At 43.0% G+C, this 16455-nt stretch overlaps 1 protein-coding gene across 7 annotated transcripts in view; it reads right to left on the bottom strand.

Annotated features, from left to right (window-relative positions):
• The window catches only part of Fam135b (family with sequence similarity 135 member B), a 318048-nt gene that overhangs the window by 199288 nt on the left and 102305 nt on the right, over positions 1 to 16455 (bottom strand). For all 7 annotated transcript variants that reach the window (XR_002391948.2, XM_004837905.4, XM_087187332.1 and 4 more), the window contains exon 2: positions 6614 to 6709. Coding sequence is in view for 6 of the 7 variants with exons in the window: in XM_004837905.4 (XP_004837962.2) it covers positions 6614 to 6690 (77 nt within the window). In the remaining variant the exon portion in view is untranslated. The remainder of the gene's footprint in view (positions 1 to 6613; positions 6710 to 16455) is intronic.

Raw genomic sequence — 16455 nt, 5'->3', positions numbered from 1 at the left:
CAAGTCCAGGTTCAAGACTTGTTTAAAAGGCTTTCCAAAGTAGAGTATTTTGAGGAGAGCTCTGGTACAACTTGCTCTCCCAGAAGCTACTAAGTCAGCAAGGAATTCAGTGGCTGCTACAGCTGTAGCTCAAGTGGGCCCAGAAACAATTTACACTTGGTGACATCCACATGATGTAGGTTTTACAGACATGCAGGATACAGGGATCTTAGGGTTGGTGGTTTTCTCCAGGATTTCAAAGGAAAGCCCGGGAGACCAGGCAGTGTGTTGCAGGATCAGAGTCCCACAAACGGCATTTTACAAGGCAATACATGAGGCTACGCAAGTGAAGCCAAAGCTGCAAAGGAGACTTTGGAAGGAAAAGGTGCAAGGAATATGGAATGTCTGTCATGTGAAGCTGCAGACAATATGCAAATCTGCCTGAGAGAAGCCACACAGACTGCAACAACAAGGTTACTGGGGCAGAGCTACCCAAGCCCTTGGGAGTCCATATCTGCCACAGCACTGGACACAAAGCAGTCAGATTGAACATTTCCTCTGCTGGGGGAGTGTGCTTGCTTTGTTTCAATCCCCCCTTACTATTTTTCTGTTCCTAGGTTTTGGAACTGGAATGTTTACCTTGTGCCTGTTCCATAACTGTATCATGAAAATATGTAATTATCTTGTTGGTTGATTTTTGTAGGAGCTCCCGGTTACATTTGTCTTGAGTGTCAGAAGAGACTTAGGACTTGGACTTTTGAGAAATGATGGAATAGTGAAGGCTTTGGGACTCTGAGGATGGAGTAAATGCATTTCACAATGGACAGGGATATTTGGGGCCCAGGGTGGAATGTGCCTAACGACCCGTGGGTTAAAGACTTGCTCCACAGATTTGTACTATTGGGATGTGGTAGAAACTTTAAGAAGAGACTAGGGGGAGGTCGGCATGTCACTGGTACAGGTCCTTAGAGGGGAGTATGAAACTCCTTTTTTCTTTTTCTGGTTTTCACTTCCCAAACATTGGAGGAGTTGTTTTGTTCTTCTGCCATGATGTTGAGCCCCACCACAGGCTCACAACAATGGAGCCACTAAGTCCTGGACAGAAACCTGTAAACCTGTGAGCCAAAATGAACGTTTTCTTTTTACAAATTGATTGCCTCAAATATTGCTATGGTGATGGAAATCTAACACGCTATCCCAATGACCCTGTACAATAGAGTACACATTCAGTCATACATCCTAGCACCCCAAAAGTGAACCAGCTTCCCCAAGCTATACATTTTGTTTCTTTACTGAGAATAGGAGTTCATTCACTTTCCTTCTCATGATACCTCAGGGCCCCACATTGCCCACTGTGCTTGAATTGCAGTCATTCCTGTTCCATAGGACACTTGCTGAGTAAAGTAATTACGTTTCACTAAGCATGGCTCCTGTGGGATTCAACATAGAAAAATCCTTAGCTCTTGAGCATCAGGGATCATGTCTATCAGCAACTCCCCTGGAAGATGCAGAATCCTAGTTAACCTCATGCCCAGCCTGCCCATAATTCCCCGAATGCAGGACCAAAAAGCCTGGTGGTTTTTAACTTCAAGATCTCATTGGTGATGAGACTTTTACGGGTCCTAGAACAAACTTTGCCCCTTGAGAAGTCTAATTTCTCTTCCACAGACCATGCCTGAATCCATCCACAGAAGTAGCTGACATGAAGGCCACCTGCACACACGTCCTCCTGTCCTCATCTGAAGTGGTGCCTAAGTGTATTGTACTCCTGGGAGCCATGAAACATCAGCATTGAGGGCTACAAGCTGGTGAGAGTTCTTCTGATTTGCTGGAAACATGGTCTCCAACTCTTTGTATGCTTATATGTACACACATCTGTGATCATGCACCCTCCATATATGTATATTTACTTATAAAACGTGTGTACGTGTGATTCTAATACATACAACATGCACTAGGAATATAAAAAATGTCTTTTGGGAAACAAGATAAGGATGTAATAATTCATGATTTAAAAACTGATATTTCACGTACTAATGGAATTCCTTGCCTTTTCTTACTAAAATATATATTATAGTGATCATAAGTTCTGGATCAAGTTTATCCTAATTCACCATTAAACATTAGTGATCAGCATGTCAAAATTGAGGATAATCAAAAAACCCCAACAGATCTACAAAGAAGAGTAGCACAGGGGCCAGGGATTTAGCTCAGGGATGCCCCCTGCCTCGTAAGTGCAAGGTCCTGAGTTTGATCCCTGGCACCAAAAAAAAAAAAAAAAAAGAGTAGCACAGATTTGCTGAAAAAGTTACGATTTGCATACTCGGATTTTAAACTCCTTCATGACTTCACAAGGTCTGTTGATGTTTTGGCTGTGTCATTTTGAAATATTTTGCTAATGGTGATTATTTCATAAAAGACTATATCTGAAAGCCCAGTACACAGTTAGGATGATGTGTGATGAATAATGCTTACAAATCTGTACATCGAATAGTTTTTCAATTGAATCCAAATCTCTCAGCCTACTTGTTGTTAGAGCTGATTTGCTGCCATTTTTAATCTCAATCTGTATACCTAGAGACTCTTGCAAGAGTAGGACTAGTTGGGGCCAGGATTTAGCTCAGTGGTTCCCCCCGCCTGCCTCTTAAGTGCAAAGTCCAGAGTTCAATCCCTGATACCAAAAAAAAAAAAAAAAAGAGTAGGACTAGTGTCCTTCCGGTGACTCCTGGTATTTGCCATTTACCCATGCTTAATATCACATTTACTTCATGATTCCCATAGAATCGGAGGGATGAGCATAACTAAAACTACAAACAAGCGTTCAGGTGAACACAGCAGCCAGCCACAAACTGTATCTGGCAATGTGTGGGTGACCACAGTATGCTCATGCTATGGATGCCATCTTTCTTCTTGATGCCTGAGTTACTGACATAGGACTCCTGGCCATTTACCATATGAACAAACAAGGTCTTCAGAGCAATCTGAATTCAATTACTAGTGATTCTTGATGTATTTCTTCTTTTTAGATAAAATCATTTTAAGTTGATGTTCTACTATTTTCTTCCCACATCCTCATGGTGATCTTTTGCAACCTTGGGTGGACTCAGCCAACCTTGGATACCAGCTTTAAATAATGGAAAATGATTCAAGAATTTGAGGTGGGCATGATGACCCTCGTCTGTAATCCCAGCACGCAGAAGGCGAGGCAGGAGGATTGCTGTGAGTTTGAGGACAGCCTGTGCTATATAGTGAGTTCAAGGCCAGCCTGCACCCTGTGTTTAAAAAAGATTTTTGCCTGGAAAAGCCTTACCTTCAGCCCCCATCTTCACTTAGCTAAGCCAAGGCTGTAGTTTGTTCTCCCTGATCCCAAGTTGCCTCTCTTGCAAGTATAGACTGTACTGCTTACTTCAGCCTTTGGTTATAAAAAGCCAGGAGGTAAGGAATAGAAAAGCGTTTGATACAGGCTGCCATGTGACTATCAAAACTGCTTCCTGTTATCATAAATGTGGGATCTGAAGAGGAAAGTGGAGTGACGTGCCAAAACATCCCCTAGTCCCCGAGAAGCAGAAGCAGAGTCCGGGCTCAGGCACCCAGGCCCCCTATCCAGGGTTCGGGTCACTATTCCATGCAACTTCTGACCCAGTGAGCAGTGGACCATGGAAACAGAGCTTCCCGAAGATCCACAAAGCTGGGTCCCCTTACGCCAAGCCCCTGGTCCTCACCAGAACCTCTCCTGTGTCCCCAGAATCACTTCCCATCCCTGTTACTGTCTGCTCAGGTCCCACTCAGCCTCACTGAATTTCACCCTCATGGGAGAGGGATCATAGCATACAACAGATTAATTATATCGCTCATCCATAGGAAATGAGAGTTCAGCCTTGACAGTAGATTGCCAAAGTGCATGTGTATTCATCCTCCCCATCAAGACATGGTATCTATTTTTCTACCCCAAATTTGAACCAGTGTTATGACTTGTCAGAAGAATGCATTAAAGACAACTTTATGCAAATTCCAAAGCTGGGCATCAAAAGTTGAGTGAGTTAAGCAGTATTTCTCTAATGAAGATATACAAAGAAATGGCCAGAAAGTTTATGAAAAAATGTTCATCATTAATCATCAGGAAAATACAAATAAAAGAGTAATCTAGGACTATTATAAAGTGAAACTCTCATCAGTTGTTGGTGGTACTGTAATTAGTGCAGCCATTATGGAAAACAGTATAAAGTTCCTTCAGAATCTAGAAATAGAACTACCATAAGAGCCAGCAATTCCACTACTGGATATATATATTCAAAGGAAAGAATTTCAGTACCTCAGAGATATTGCTTCACTGCCATGTTTACTGCAGCACTATTCACAGTACCTTACATATGGAATCAGTCTGTGCCCACTGATGATGCACGGATGAAGTGTTACCCAATGTGATGCTTCACCTTTACTGTTTTTTTAAATTTTATTCTATTGGTACATTTTAGGTATACAATATAATGACATTCATATACAATGACATTCATATATAATGGAAATTTGCACCTTTACATAATCTCTCTTCATCTTCACAGTTAACTTGGTAAACTTGAAAGATGCCTAGAAGGTTATTAAAGTATATTTCTTCTGGATGTGTCTGGGTGGGTCACAGATACATGATTTTGGGTACCACACCTCGGGCATCGCTCCTCCTTCTCTGGCTCTTTTTTATTTCTCAGTACTGGGGGTTGAACCAAGGCCTTCTTAACAGAGCTATTTCCCCAGCCTGTTGTAAAAAAAATTTATTTTGCGACAAGTTCTCACTAAATTAGTAAATTGCCCAGGTTGGGATTGAACTTGCAAGCCTCCTGCCTCAGCCTCCTAGACTGTTGGGGTCACAAGCACGCATCACCATGCCCAGCTCCTCTCAGGCTCTATTCCTTCTCTCTACTTCTCAGATGGCATGAGCTGAACAGCTTTTTCTCTGCCACACCTTTCTACCATGATGCTTCTGCCTTAGAACCACTCAACCACGGATAGAAAACTCTGAAACTGCAAGCCTGAATGAAGCTTTTCTCCTCTGACTTGTGTATGTCAGGTGTTTTGCCCTAGCAACATCAGATAGGTGACTAATACACACACATGTACACATGTGCACACATATGCACACACACATGTGCACACACACACTGGGATATTATTGAGCCATAGAAAAGAATGAAATTTTGTCATTTGTGGCAGCATGGATGAGCGGTGAACACATTTCCTTAGGTGAAATAAGCCAGGCACAGAAAGACATTGCATGTTGACTTACATGTAGAAACTAAAATATTGTTCTCAGAGAAACAGAAAATAGAATAATGGTTACCAGGGGCAGGAAAGGATGGTGGGGAGGAGTGAATGGAGAGAAAATCAATGAGTGCAGGTGGACAGAAAGAAAAACTTCTAATGTTAGGATAATAATAATAATTTAGGGTGACTGTGGATGATAACAATCAATCAAATATTTCAATATAGTTAGTAAAGAGGATTTAGATGTCCCCAAGGAAAGCAACCATATATTCTGAAGGTGATAGATATGCAGTTACCCTGACCTAACCCTTAGAGATGGCGTACACACACTGAAATACAGACTTCACCCATAAATACATAAAAACTTTTTAGAAGTTTTTTAAAAAGAATTTGTATATGCTGCCACCATCTATTTTAGAACCTAGTGGCCAGATCCACAAGCCCTGGCCAGCTTTCCAGAGGATGGAGACCACAGGGAAAGAATCAAGAGCATCCCAGCCCAGGGCCCCAGACCTGTGAACAAGCCCAGCTGAGACCAGGCAGACCTGGTCCAACTCGGCAGAACCAGCGGAGACCAGCCCAAGCTGCTCAGAATTGAGATATATACACTGAAAGTGGCGATCATCAGACACTCAGTTTTAAGGTAGTTTGTTCTGTAGCAAAGGTGAACTGACAGACATCCTTGCTTTGGATACTTATTAACTGTAACGTGGGTACATAATAAATTCAAGTTCCACGAACTGTAGTTTCCTGGTCAGTAACATGGGGAAAGTCCCAGCCTCTGAGAATACATGTGATCTATTCCGTGAGCAGTTGTTCTATGTAAACATGTTGCATCTTATAATTTATAGTGACCCTGAGAGGTAAGTCTACAATGAAGAATGACTGAGATCATGCGTACTGGTCAGAGTACATCCTCAAAATACTGAAAGCAATATACTTTTTTATGTTTTTAAGGAGGATGTTTGTAAATACAAACATGCTCAGTTGAAAGACCTAGGCTTAAATCTTACTCTATATGAATTTGGAGAAAGGGTTTCCCCAAAGTACTGAGCATATTAACATGTTTTTATCAGAGGTCCACAGACAAGCTTCACTTCCCACAAGCTCACTCCTCTTTAGGCTGGATACATTTAATAAAAAAGGCAATTTACAAGAGAGAAGACAGAAAGGAAATAAATTAGCATTTTCTATTATTCGTTAATATATACTTTCATTTTCAGATGCACTAAAAGTTTGAATTTTCTACTTGGCAGGAAGAGCAATAAAAATCCTTTCTTCATTGATTCCCCAATGTCTAATCTGATCTTCATCCCATGGCATAAAAAAAATAAAACAAACACATACAGAAATAGAAATTGTGAAGCATACTCACCCTCTCTGAAAGAGATCCACATTATAAAACTTCTGCAGCTCTACCGAAAACTCAACCGTTCCTTGTACTTCACACATGATCCTTTTGGTTCATTACCTGAAAAAGAGAGAAATCAACAGCTGAGATAACATCAGGAGACAGGATCCTGGTTTGTCCAACAGGAAACAGTGCATGGACAGGCAAGGATATCTGACCAATGGGCCCCACAGGAGCAGCATGTGTCTCCTCAATGCCACCATTCAGGGGCCCCTCTTAAGGGAAAAGTCACAGAGAAACGAGGTGACATGGTTAATGTCATGCAGTTCATATCAGGCATGGCTAGGACTCAGACCCAGATATCCTAACTCCAAAGCCCAGCTGGCCCTTCCCCTAGTCCTATATAGGCAACATCATCCTAGTTATGAGTTCTTTCATGAGCCAAGAGGCTCTGATTTCTTGCTTTCTATCTGTGTAACCTTGAGAAAGTAATTTACCTTCTCTTTGTCCCAATGTTCTACTCAGTAACATGAGAATTGGTAGTAGCATACATCTTTTTCCAGTACCAGGGATCGAACTCAGGACCTTGCAGTTGTGAGGCAGGCACAGTGCCACTGAGCTAAATCCCCAACTCCAGTAGTATACAATTTTTAAGTGATGGGAAGATTAAATAAACACCACGCTGAGTGCTTTGCCCAGGTCTAACAGGTAGTAAATATTCCATAAATGGTAGCTGCCATTGAAAATGATTCCATTATTGACACTCCTCATGCACATGACTGGATTGGCAAGGACAGAACTATGTGCTATTGACCATGGGAAGCAAAGCAAGAGCACCTGCCAGGCAGACACTAAGTGCAGATTGACAGGCTGCTAACTTTCCAAGCCAGGAGACCTGAGCAGCAATACAAGAGGGTAGTGTTGAAATGATGGAGAAGAAATGAAATTTAAATAATCCAAATTTAGGGTGACAAACCAAGAAGGAGACTCAAGGTGCACTGAGTTTTCTGAGTACATGAAATTATCAGGATACTAGGGATTTGAAAGAAAGAAAAGAAACTGAACTGAAGGGAGGCACTGGGGCACGCACCTGGAATCCCGGCATTTCTGGAAGGCTAAAGCAGGAGGATTGCAAGTTTGAGCCGAGTGAACAACTTAGTGAGACCCTCTCAAATAAATAAATGGCTGAGGATACAGCCCAGTGTGAAGGCCCTGTGTTCAATCCCCAGGACCACACACAAAAAGAAACTGAATTTATTATTAAGTACCAACTATATTCACAGTGCTAGGCAGAGTATTTTACATGCACTGTCTTTTTTCCAGCCTGTTTTATTTTTATTTCAATAAGAATTTTGCAATGAAGGTTTTTGCTCCATTTTGCAGACAAGAAAACAAGTCAGAGAGATTCTTACTTATAGGCAATTTCCAATTTTAGAATGTTCTAGTGTGGCATTTTTGGTAAGTCTTTTCTCTTTTCTAAGCCTCAGTTTACCACCATGTGTAAAGGGGGCAATTAGGATGCCTGGCAGGATAGCAGGCATTTACCTGCAATACACTGGCGACCAGGTATTCCCATGGGCCCTGGGATAAAAGGAGAAGAAGACCAGAAGAGCAGAGAAAGGAAGATGACACTTGGGCTGTCCCAATTGGTAAGCAGTATTTGACACCTGAGTATCCTTCCAAAGCCCCTCTTCTTACCCACAAGATGCTTCAAGGATCAAACATGGTTCAGATCTCAGCCTCACTCAACAGGGTCCTGCTAGACCAGCTCCCCAGAATAACAGTACAAGGGATTAACTAAGCTTTAACTCTGTACCTCAGCTCTGGCAAGGAGTCCATCTCAGGAGACATTTCCGAGGATGCAGAAGGCTGCACATCAAATTAAAATGCAGCAGATCCCGGGAACCAATTTCTATAAATTCTTCAAGACAGTATTTCAGTCTGACAAACCTTCAAGTCCTGGCTTACAAAATATGCTGTAAACCTACAGGAGAGCCATGAGCATGCCTAAGACACCAGAGTCAGCCAAGATCGGAACCACCACTTGATTTAAATCCCAGGGCATTTCCAAGAGAACTGATGACAGGGCCAGCAGACAGATGCTGCTCTGCACATCATTTCATTAACACAGTAAAAGCTGCATCTGCAACCTTCCCCATTTCCTCATCACCCCACTCACTCATTCTCAATTATCAAAACTGCAGAGCTGGCAAAGGCATCTGACTCCTTGCTTACTGCTGTCAGCTTTCAATTACCCCTGTCTCTCTGCTGTGCTCTGATCTTAGAGGGATGAACATACAGAGAAAGGGACAAAGAGAGAGAGAACAGCGCACACCAGCACTGCTAGACTGCCACAGGCCAAGCATTGTCAGATGTCCACCAATTCTTTCATTCAATCCTGAAAAATGCACTGGCACAGGCATCACTGACTCCACAGAGGACTATGAAACTCATCAGAACAACAGCAAGGACCCAGTATCCCAAGGACCCTGGTCTCACCGCTCTAGCACTAACAAGTATGACGACTAAGAGAATATTTTTATGAGGAGTAAATACACAGAGCAGTACTGTCTCCTCACAAAATACAGCTTATCGTCTCACTGTTCAGGACTACAAACAAGATAGATTCCAGAACTGTGGAACCATTTCTTGGTGGAAAACAGACTTTTCCATTCTAACAGCATCAATTCATTATAACCAAACATTTCCCTCACCCATCTCTCAGTGAAGAAGAGGAGTTTGGTTTTAAAATTTCAGGTGGGTTTTCCTGGGAACTGTACATGGCAAAAGCAACTTGTATTCAATAACCCAAAGCCCTTTTCTTTGGTCTCAAGCCTCTGGCCTGCTCTTTCTATCTGGGGTTTAGAGAAAGGATATGTACAACATTGCCTCTCAGGTGGATCTGCAAACCAGCAGCATCAGCTTTCCTTCGTTATAAAATCAAAAATATTGAAAACCACCTCTGACCTACTAAATCAGGACTCACGGCAGGGATGAGACCCGTGGTTGGGTCTGTCACCAACCCCTCCAGGACTTTTCATGCAATCACTGGTGTGAGAACCGCTGGATGAAACACTCAGGTTCTGAAGTTGGCCAGACCTAAATCAACTTGGTTTCTTCTGAGCTGCATGACTTTGGCTCATTGCTTAAAGGCATTCCTCAGTTTTCTCATCACTGAGGAGGCGATCAGGGCATTTACTCATTCGTTGCCTTCATGGTTGGTGGGGATAAAGTATGGCAGGTGCTTAATAAGCTTGGTGCACTACAGAACATGCAGATGACACAAGCATACAGCTGACAGGTGGTGTATACCCAACATACATACACACACACCCAACACAAACCAAACGCACAGACACAATAAGATGCACAGATAACACAGACATTACAACACACATTGCACACTATAGTCCTCACACACCCAAGATGTCCAGGACACATACTTGGCATACCCTCAATACCCACACTCCCCACACATACACCCTATACTCACATCTGTAAACTCCCCCCACATTCACACCCAAAACCAGCACATCCAACCCACAACAAACACAAAAACCACATGCACACATACCACGGACACCTTCCGTGGCGCCCAATCTAGCACATTTAGTGTGATTCTGAGATTCTCAGCCTCCAACCTGTGTCTCCCAACACTGGTGTATCCAGGCACTGTGCCTATGGAGCTGGGAAGCAGACCCTGCCCTCAGGATGCTCAAATACTGAGCAAGGGGCCCAGTGGCCTTCCAGTGCCATACTGAAGTCACAGAAGAGAGAGGCTGTGGCACCTGGGAATCGGGGGGCCTCCCAGGTCGACACTGACCATCTCCGTCCAGAAGAAAGAAGTGCCTGCTTCAAGTCCTCAGCTCACTGGTAGTCAGCATGCCTGCCTTTGGTGTGTTCCTACACATTGCAAGGGTCTGTTGGTCAAGGTCTGGTCCTCACTTGGTCAACAACACTCAGGTACACCACATTTCAGAAAAACACACTAGAAAGGAGGTACTGGAAGAGAGGAAGGCCCGGAGGTTCAGCATAAGGCTCAGAGGGGTTTCCTTGAGGACAATGTAAAAATCAACCTGTCTCTAGAACAATGGGAACAAAAACTGTAGAACCAGACCCTAGATGACCTTTGACTCTTTGTTTACCTCTGAGTACCTCATTTCCTCATCTGTAAAGTGGGAAGTAACAATACAATCTTCCTGAGGTTATTGTGAGGATTTAAAATGTAAATGCATGTAAGGTACTCAGAATAGCCTGGTATATAATGAATCCTCAGCAAATGTGGGCTATTTTTAGTTTAGTTTCAGAAAGCAGAAGCAGGAGGCAAGGTAGAAGATGATGCCCTGAAATTACAGCCCTGTTTGGTTTTCATTCAACCAAATTTTGAAAGGTGATTTAAAGAAAAAAAAAGATCCTCATGAGGGTCTTCCAGCCCCACCCTGACTTGGGAGCTTTCTAGCCACCCCAGCTTCCCATCGCCTGATGATCTCATCATGATCGTGTGAAGCCATGAACTTCCCCATCTCTGAGGTGTTCAGGCAAAGGATGTGGTCCTGCTTTTCTGGGATGCCTGTCCCTGTCTCATTTTAAATGACACCTTCCCTTTTGTCCATAAGACTCTAAGATCCCATCATCCCCCAGTGGGTTATGTTCTACTTTAATTGAGAAGGATTAAGTATCAGAGGCAGAGGAGGGAGCAGTGGACCCTGCTTTGTTTCTCTGTGCCTGTGACCATGCTCATCACAGCAGGCCTCCCAGCCTCAGCTTGTACACCCGTACCTCAAGAAAAACCTATCTCAGAGGAGAATGCTGTGAAATGGGAACTTACGGAAGAGTTAATTGTAAAGAATTTTTATGTTTTTTTTGTAGATAGGCTCTTATTGGAGTAATGAAGAAAAGCTACTTTGGAAAAATAAGTACTTTACTGGTTTAGGAAGGAGCTGAGAAGGCTGCAGTCCCCTAGAAAATAGGGTCATTGTCTACAGATTTCTGAGGTGCCATGCCTGACACTATGTTTGACCACCAGCAGAAGTTCAAAAGTCCATGTGCCATTAAGGACTCAAAGGTAACATTAGAGAGCTGGGGATGTAGCTCAGAGGTAGAGCACTTGCCATGTATGTTTGAGGATATGGATCAAATCCTTAGTATTGTAAAAAAAAAAAAAATCAGGTAATACAGCTCGTGGTCTGTGTGAGTATAGGAAGAGGGAACAGCAAAACCATCGAAGTCATGGGACCCTGACATGGTTTATGATAGAAAGAAGCAAGTTCTTAGTCATTAGAGATATCTAAAGAGAGACTGGACAGCTCAGTCCTTCCTAGGCTGGCCCAGACTGCAGAGAGGCTCTGGGCTCTGAGAATGTGTCTGATGAGTGCCTAATGAGGGGTCAGAACAGATCATGCCCAAGATGGGTTGCTGAGATCTGATCTCCCCAAACACAGCAGCTCAGGGGCCACACGCAGACAGTCCTCAGTTCCTCAGCCTCCGGTCCAAAGACCTCCCACAAAGGAGCCACCAAGGAAACTCAAGCAACGCAAACAGAGTCCTGGGCCCTGGGCCAGACCTTCTCAATGCCAAATCGTATGGAACACTGATGGCGAAGTTTTCACCTAGTGCCGCTGCCTCTAGTGCCACCAGGAAGGGGAAACTGTCCTCGGAGAGAATAGCAGAGCCAGCAATAAGACACATGCATCTATTTTTCCATCCCTGTGATCCAAGGACAAGAACACAGGTCTGGGAAAGAATGCCATGTGCTTTTCTTTCAGGAAGCAAATTCCTTTTCTCTTAGAGTTGGATAAATTGTCTGGGGTTGTCAACTGCTGTGTGTAAAAAAGCCAGGCTGAGTGGTATTTGGAATAGGTGGAATAGGGCCTCCATAATTGAGCATACAGGGGTGGGTGTGTGTGTGTGTGTCTGTGTGTGTGTGTGTGTGTGTGTGTCTCAATTTGGGGATAATCAGACAGGATTCAGATATGTATTGGCATCTGATTTCGTAACTTAATTCAACTTACAGAACCCCAAGCCTTAGGCTCCTCCTCTGTAAAACCAAGATAATAAATCTATCAAATGAGTAACATAAGAGGTTGACAACACATTAGTCTCAGTCTACACATAACATGAAGTTTAAGCCACAAACAGTAACTGTCAATGCACTCAATTAACTGTGTGAATATTTCATTTGAACTTTTCTTTAACTTTCATTATCAGCTTTCATTGAGCTTTTTCTCTCCTTCTCTGCATTTCCTTCCAGTTTCATGCCCTTTTATCTGAGATGGTTTATACAAAGGCATTCAGAACCGGGGGGTATGGGGAGTACAGGGCAAGGGTGCTTCTTCTCTGTTCCAAACCTGTGGCCTGGGGTTTCCTCTTCTACTAACGGGGCCATTATATGACCATCTTCCTTACATTGGTGGCAACTAGAAGCACCCAAAGCCATACAAGACTGTGGCCACCCACCCTGTTGTCTGCATATTAGTTGGATGTCGGTCTTCAGTTCTCCTTCTCCATAACCCCAAAGACTATTCGTAGGTAAATCCCACCATGTTTACTGCCTCAAACCTAACCCCTTCTCTCCACCTCTGAAACTGCCATTGTAGGAGTGCTGGTCATTGTCCTCTCACCTGGATTACTATGCTCCCTCGGTGCTCATTTCTCTGCATGAGCTTAGCCACTGTTGGCACACTCTCCACACTCCTGCCCCAGTGGTTCTTCTAGATCACCAAGAAGTTCATTCTCTGTTCTTTCCAGATCTACTCAGTGGTTTTTCTTTGGCCTCAACATGACTCAAAGAGGTCTTGACTACTCCACTCTTACTCTCCAGGCACAATGCTCTCCCAGGTCCCATGTTACACTGCCCCTTAATCTCCTCCTCCAGTTCTACAACATGTGATCTTTAGAAGACTCCATCTCTTTACAGTACAAGGAAGAATGTCAATGTATGAACGTGACACTGATGCTGAAGAGGATGTTCACATATGCAAAGACCCTGGTCACTGCTTGGCAGATTGGAAATCATGCAGTGATAGGAACAACTACTTTTAGTTCTGCCTTCAATGCAGTTAGTAGCAATTGAAAAGGCCTTTCATGTCATGCAAACCAAACAAAGTAGGCCTCCTCTTTCTTGATTTTAGAGGTTCTGGGTCACTGGGGGCCCGGGCTCCAGGTCAACTGACATCAAATAATCATTTATACATTTCTGAAAAACATAGCTAAATTGCATGATGAGTTATTTACATTTTTCAAAATGCTTTAGAGCATTCTCAGTTGCCTCTGAGGAAATTTGATAAAATTATTAAAGTTATTATAGAAAATACCATGACTCCAGTACCTTATTAGACATTACTTTGGAAAAAAATTACAAACATACTGTCTTCTAAGATGTAATTTTTCTTAAAACTTCAATGTTCAAAGTATGTGGCCTTTGATTTTATAAATGAATAAAAAAAGACATTCTGGCCTTCATACACATCTGCATTTACTTTATGAAAAGGACACATAAGGTTGGGTGCTCAGAAGACAGTGAATCACAGAATTATGATGTGGCAGAAGGGGAAAGTGCATGAAGGGACCAGTGGGACCAGAGAGGAAGAGCAAGTACAGAGGGGATCTCAAACAAGTTCATGGGGAGCCACTGGAACACCTGTCCCTGTCGGGTCTGAGAGGAGCAGTTGGGACAGTCCTCCAGCCATTGATCTCTGCACTCAGCCCATGTCCTTCTCCCCAGACTTGCTCCAGGAGGCCACTCTAATGAAGTAAATTACTCCACTTTGCTGCCTGACACAATCACTGTGTGAGAATCCGCTCAGTTTCCAGGCAATTGATATTATTAGGAGTGAAAATTAGCATTTCTCATCAAGGAGGAAAGCCCCTAAGAGGCCCTCTTTCTCACTGTGAGAGTGTTTCATTCACACCCAGTGACTCCAACCCTGCATCTCACCCCTGTGTGGGACCATGGACTCAACATTACCTCTGAAACACACCCAACACTGCCCATTGAGGGCAGTTGCTGAGGGTCATCCCCCAGGGATGTGACTTGCCAATCATGGAGAGGGTTCTGGGGAGGTGTACTTCTCTGTGACACCAAGTGATCAGGCATTTGGAACTGTTCAAAGACGCAGATACAGGCGACTGAGCCAAAGTCCCAAGACCATCAAAAAAATCAAACCAAAGCAAAACAAAACAGAATAGCAAAGAGAGATCCAGTCACAGCTTTGGTCCCGGCTTAAGTACTGACACCTAGGGATGCAGAAAGAGGGCAGTAGAGCCCATTGGTGATGGCTGTGGTCCACAAGGAAGGTCTGCTTACTATGCAAGAGCTTAATCTCTCTGACTCAGTTTCCCCAACTTCAAGTTGCTTTAAGGTTTTGCATATAAATGTATAAAATTATTATAGTAAAAGACACACTACTATTAATCTCTCTCAAAGTACCCTCGCATTTTGAACACATTTACCTCATTTTTGCCACTTCCTGAAGCCATCCTGAAAGTGCTCTTTTGTGAGCATCTTTACAAGGTATCATCAATGATAGGGTGAATGTGGCCGTCATGGGCCACCCAAGGAAAGGGCAGGTTTCTAAAAACATTACCACAGTCATCCTCATCCATCTTTTTCACTCACCAGATCCACCCTGTGGAACTTCTAGCCCTTTCCCAAATCAAAATTATCATGAAAAGTAGATATTTTAAATCAATTAAGGGCATCGAGGCAGCCATATTCAGAAAATAGCAAGATATTTTTAAAGTAAGGGGAATATTTTGAGATGGATTAATGGCAATGTATCTTTTACTATAATAATTGTTTAAATATTCACTGTACTGTCCAATTACAGCACATACAAAATGCACACTATGCGTCCACTTCTTGGAGAGAGTGTGGAATTATAGAAAGGGCAGTAGCTTAGAAACTGTCAAATCTGGTTGACATCTGAAACAAGAAATTAACAGGTCACTGTGATGAAATTTTAACCCTCCTAGGTTCCATATCTGTAATCCTGTAATAGTTATATCTACTTGGCAATTTTTACCTGTTTGAAAATCAACAAAGACAATTGTTTTTTTAGCAACATTGTGACTGTTCAATTAATACTGGCTAATATTTCCTAATATTGTGTAATGCTAATATTAGAATAATAGCAAAAATGTATATGTTATACAATAAAAATTAAGCATAACAAAAATAGCTTTAATGGCTAACACCTGGAGGATGGGGTGAGCCAGCAGTGCCAAGGTGCTAGAGAAAGACAGACAGAATGCAGAGACCAAGGACCAAAACCACGTACCCAGAGTAGGCATACTGCGTATCCAGCGCACAGCCAAGGCAGCTGGGTACAGACTTCTGTTCCCCTCTTCTCTGGTTCCTGTGGGAGATGAGGTGTCACCCTTCCTTTGCAGAAACCCATCACAGGGAGGTGATAACAGTCCCTTCCATGCACTAGGTTTGGGTGGATTATAGTGCAGAGATAGAAAAGATTCACTTCAGAGGTTACACTTTGCTGGAAAGGCACAGATTCCCTTCTCTGGAAGAATGTTAGCAGATGCTATCTGGCCCAGAAGCTAAAGAGGGGATTCCTACTTTGGGATCTAGCCTGAAGTAGGCATCTTCTATGCTTCCTGACAGCTTTAGAGTCTATGAATATCACACCATCTAATTTTAAGGCTTTGCATTCGTTAATAGCTATAAATGTTTCCAGGCATTTCCTTCGCAGAATGGCAGCACACCCAATTCAAGCTAAATCACATGAAGATATCAGCTGGCTTAGCATCACCGATATCTGTTAACCCTTTGAGGTAACCAGCACCACTGAGGCATGAACACCTTATATGTCAGAAGATGGTGACTCATGTGAAGGCCAGGGAGGAAAGGAGCC

The sequence above is a fragment of the Heterocephalus glaber genome, unplaced genomic scaffold, assembly GCF_053883595.1.
Source record: "Heterocephalus glaber isolate CG9 unplaced genomic scaffold, H.glaber_assembly_v1.0 deba00000281, whole genome shotgun sequence".
In the NCBI taxonomy this organism is placed as follows: Eukaryota; Metazoa; Chordata; class Mammalia; order Rodentia; family Bathyergidae; genus Heterocephalus; species Heterocephalus glaber.
The sequence above is the reverse complement of the archived record's forward strand: the minus strand, read 5'-3'. Positions and strand labels throughout refer to the sequence as shown.